Below are 4,043 nucleotides of genomic sequence, written 5' to 3'. Positions count from 1 at the left end.
ACAAACTCAGTGGCCCTTCCCCCAAGAAGGGAGAGCACATTAGAAATACATGTTTATGTTCTCAGCAAAAGACCAAAGAGTTCTCACCAGAATCCAAAGTTAACTAGTGAATGCAAGAACACCGAGTACCCAGACAAGAAAAACCTTGTTTTAGTTTTGCTTCTGTATTACCTGATGAATTAATCACCTGGAGCCCAGAGACAGACAAAATAGGTGATGGTATCAGACATAACAATTATTCTTGCTGTGCAGGAGTTTGGCAGAGGAGACTAGACTACTGTCCTCAGGCTGTTGCACTGAAAGAGCTGAATAACTTTCACATGAGGGCCCCATGGTCTAGTTTCTACCCACTGAATTGAGAAAACAACCGTAAGAACAAGTCTGGGTTGAGCTGTTGGTGAGAAAAAGCACAGCCTGTTAAACTTTAGTCACTACCTTTAGGCAAAATGCATCTTACTACTCTGTGTTTGGTTTACTGTAAAATCCTGCAGCACCAGATGTTTAAACAGCTTTGGCAGATGGGAGCAGAAGCTACAGATGAGCCTGGACCTCTCTGGATACCAACTAGAAACCTCTGTGTTCCTTATTGTTATCATTCTTAACAAAAAGGATATTTAATCAGTTCTAATTAAAACCTAGCCATTAAACAAGCGTGGCTGAGTTTGGAAGGCTACTGTTTAGCTTTGAATGAAAGAAGTTGTCCGTCAGCCTAATTTAACCAATTTAAGCAAAAAAAGTAGTTTAATACAAGAGTCACAGACACGTATTTGTGATAAAAATAAATGTTTTAAATGTTTCAATAAAAATCACCAGGTTCAGTAAAATTTATGTTTTACCAAATCAAGCGCATTACAATATATCGCAGTTAACAAAAGGATAAAACTCCTTGAGGAAACTCTACAAATGGCATTATGGAAAGATCCACCAACTTATGTCTGGGACATCTACAAGTGTACCATACAAGTTGACCAAAATGTGCCAGAATCTCAGGACAAACATCATTAAAAAACAGACACTTCATAAAATGAGAGCATTAGTAACACTGAGGACTGGGTAGTCAGGTTAACACATATTAACAGTACAAGAACTAGTCACATTTATTACTTTACACATGTTGTCCAGCCTTAGCAGCCCTACTCTGCAATATCCTGGTGCTTTAGTTTGTTTTAGTTCCAGACAGACAAAGAGGGAATGATATGGCGTGGGCTAAGAACAGTGTTACAAAAGCCAATCCCTGTTTAACGACACAAGGAAAAGCATACCCTGACTTCACCAGCTCATAACTACCAAGTATCTCATTACCTTGTTTCAAGTTGACCAGCCAACTTTGTATGTTAAAAAACCAACTTAGTGGGAGAAATAAAATACAGTACTAGTTTATTTTTTTTAAGAAATTTGGGAGGGCGGTAAAAGTCAGTCTTGGAGCTTTTTAGTAATCTGCTGGTTCCTCTCCCTCCTCATTCAGCAGACAAGTGCGGATCAGAGCTTCGGTCACACCGTACGGATCGCAGTTGGCTGATGGGCGCCGGTCCTCAAAGTAGCCTTTCTTCTCCTGCCCAACGCTACGAGGAATGCGGATGCTAGCGCCGCGGTTGGCCACCCCGGCTGAGAATTCATGAATGTTTGATGTTTCGTGGCGTCCAGTGAGGCGACGGGCATTGTCGAGACCCCCTTTTGGATCGTAGGCACGTATATGATACTCGTGTCTCTTTCCAAGCTTCTCAATGGCATCTTCGATAACCCTGGAAGCAGAAGCAAAAAGAGAGAAGTGTCACAAAGGTTTGATAAAAGAAAAAAAGTCACAATTTCTCGTAAATAAGCAGTTCCTACTCACTTCAGTCCACCGTCTTCCCTCATCTCTTTTGTGCTGAAGTTTGTGTGGCAGCCTGCACCATTCCAGTTTCCTGGGATGGGTTTGGGGTCGAATGAGGCCACCACACCAAAATCTTCACAGACACGGTGCAAAATAAAACGTGCTGCCCACAGATGATCCCCCATGTCAATCCCCTCACACGGTCCAATCTGAAACTCCCACTGAAACACCAAAAAATGGTTCATCAATACATTGCAAAAAGGGAAACCAAAGCACACATCTGGATCATATCATTACCTGGGCAGGCATCACTTCTGCATTTGTTCCACCGATGTTGACTCCAGCATACAAACATGCTCTGTAATGAGCCTCTACGATATCTCTGCCATAGGCTTTGTCAGCTCCGACTCCACAGTAATATGGACCTACAAAGGTATAGTTTAAAATAAAAACTTAACAATGCCGCATGTCATGAAGGGATAAGAAGAGTAATTAATAAGTTCAGCTGCTCACCTTGAGGTCCAGGAAAACCATTAGATGGCCAGCCGAAAGGATGTCCGTCTGTGCCCAGGATGGTGTACTCCTGCTCCATACCAAACCAGGGATGCTGGTCTGCCACCATATCCATCACCTTCTTACACGTGATGCGAAGGTTGGTTTCTGTAGAAAGCACATTAAATTAGCTAATGTAACTTACACAGAGCATTTTTCATATTGGATCCTTTTAACATATGTGTAGCTTTTTTTCCTTTAATGATTAACTAATATCTTGATTATTATGGTCTACTAACCAGCAGGTTTTCGGTTGTACTTCTGGACTTCACACAGCACCAGCTTGTTAGGGTCTTTACGGAATGGATCACGAAACATGGCAGCAGGAATCAGATACATGTCACTGTTGGAGCCCTCTGCCTGGTAGGTGCTAGAGCCGTCAAAGTTCCACTCAGGGAGATCTGCAATAAGGAAAGTGGCCATTAACACTCCTCAGACTTTGATTGGGGTCACAGGGTTCACTGCGTACAGTTGATTCAGGCAATTCTGGAGAATAAAGCTCACCTTCGATGCTTTTGGGTTCAAAATCAAGAGTTCTTGTTTTGCAACGGAGACCCTCTCCTGTTCCATCAACCCAGATGTACATGGCTTGGACTTTATCCCCTTGGGGGAGCTCCATGTACTGCTGCTTGATGGTTTTACTCAAGCTGGCACTGGCAGACGTGGCCATCTTGACTGATACTATAACACACCTGAAAGTGAGAGGAGAGGAGAGTAAATATATGAGATGGGGAGCAGAGACAGATCACATGTTGCGTAACAAGCTGGGCATCGGGGGTGCAGAAAGCAGCACCATTGTTATTTTGGTATTCTAGAAGGGGAGGGGAGGTGGGGGAGTTGAAAAACATGTTGAGGATGTGGAAGGAAAAAAAAGACACATTTCCAGTTTTCTCTCCCTTTCTCCGCTTCGCTGACAAAAGACTCCTTTCCGGCAGAGATGCTGACTAATAGAATAAGAGAAGGAAGACCAGCGCAAAACAGATGACTCGCTTAAAAAACCCAACACATTTTGACTAAACTCATTCCTGCTCTACATCTTGTTGTTGTTCACCATGGTATCTATTGTTTACAACAGAGTGGCAGGATTACATCATCCTCTTCCTCCTTTGAAATAAATACTACACCCAATTTTTAACCATACCTCAAAAGTATAAAGGGTCAAAGCAAACCTCATTAACACCACGTTAAATTAGTAAAATAAATAAATAAAATCCTTAATACATGCAACATTGTCACTAATAGTTATACTTTCCCCATTTGACCAAGTTAACAATAATAAAAAGCAACACAATCAAATAAGAGAAACTGAGGTTAGAAGTTACCTGGAGAAAGAAGAAAATTGAAATAAAAACTAAAGGACTGGCAGGTCCAATGTGGGGTTCGATGATGGTTCTTTAGTATCTCTCTCATTCTCCGGTACCTTCACTACGGAGTGAGTCGCTTTTATAAGAGCAGGAACTGGGACGCCTCACTTCTGTGATTGGTCGACTGGGCGGAGAGAGGGGCCACGCTGTTCGCTGATTGGACAGCCTCAAGGCTCCCTGGCAGCACCTGAGCCTCATGTATTATCTGACATCGGCGTGTGAGGGCCCCCCCTTATGAAAAAAAAAAAGCTTCGCTAAATGGATAAAATGAGAAGCAAAAGGAAATGAAATGTGTGCTGGGAATTAATGCCTCA

The 4,043-nt window shown here is 42.5% G+C and overlaps 1 protein-coding gene across 2 annotated transcripts; it reads right to left on the bottom strand.

Moving 5' to 3' along the window:
• Window positions 1-766: 766 nt before the first annotated feature.
• On the bottom strand, window positions 767-3,839 carry glula (glutamate-ammonia ligase (glutamine synthase) a). 2 transcript variants are annotated; one of them, XM_038289314.1, is made up of 7 exons: window positions 3,688-3,839; window positions 2,870-3,057; window positions 2,605-2,766; window positions 2,327-2,473; window positions 2,111-2,238; window positions 1,835-2,034; window positions 1,430-1,742 (listed from the first exon to the last, which is right to left on the bottom strand). In XM_038289314.1, exons 2-7 carry the CDS (start codon window positions 3,033-3,035, stop codon window positions 1,430-1,432), a joined length of 1,116 nt encoding a protein of 371 aa, XP_038145242.1. In that variant the 5' UTR covers window positions 3,036-3,057; window positions 3,688-3,839. The 2 variants fall into 2 exon arrangements, with proteins under 2 accessions (XP_038145243.1, XP_038145242.1); XM_038289315.1 differs by lacking the exon at window positions 3,688-3,839 and having other exon boundaries at window positions 767-1,742; window positions 2,870-3,035.
• Between the last annotated feature and the right edge of the window lie 204 nt (window positions 3,840-4,043).

This window comes from Cyprinodon tularosa, unplaced genomic scaffold (genome assembly GCF_016077235.1).
Source record: "Cyprinodon tularosa strain WSP-4 unplaced genomic scaffold, ASM1607723v1 ctg267, whole genome shotgun sequence".
Taxonomy (NCBI): Eukaryota; Metazoa; Chordata; class Actinopteri; order Cyprinodontiformes; family Cyprinodontidae; genus Cyprinodon; species Cyprinodon tularosa.
This window is presented reverse-complemented; position numbering and strand designations above follow the sequence as displayed.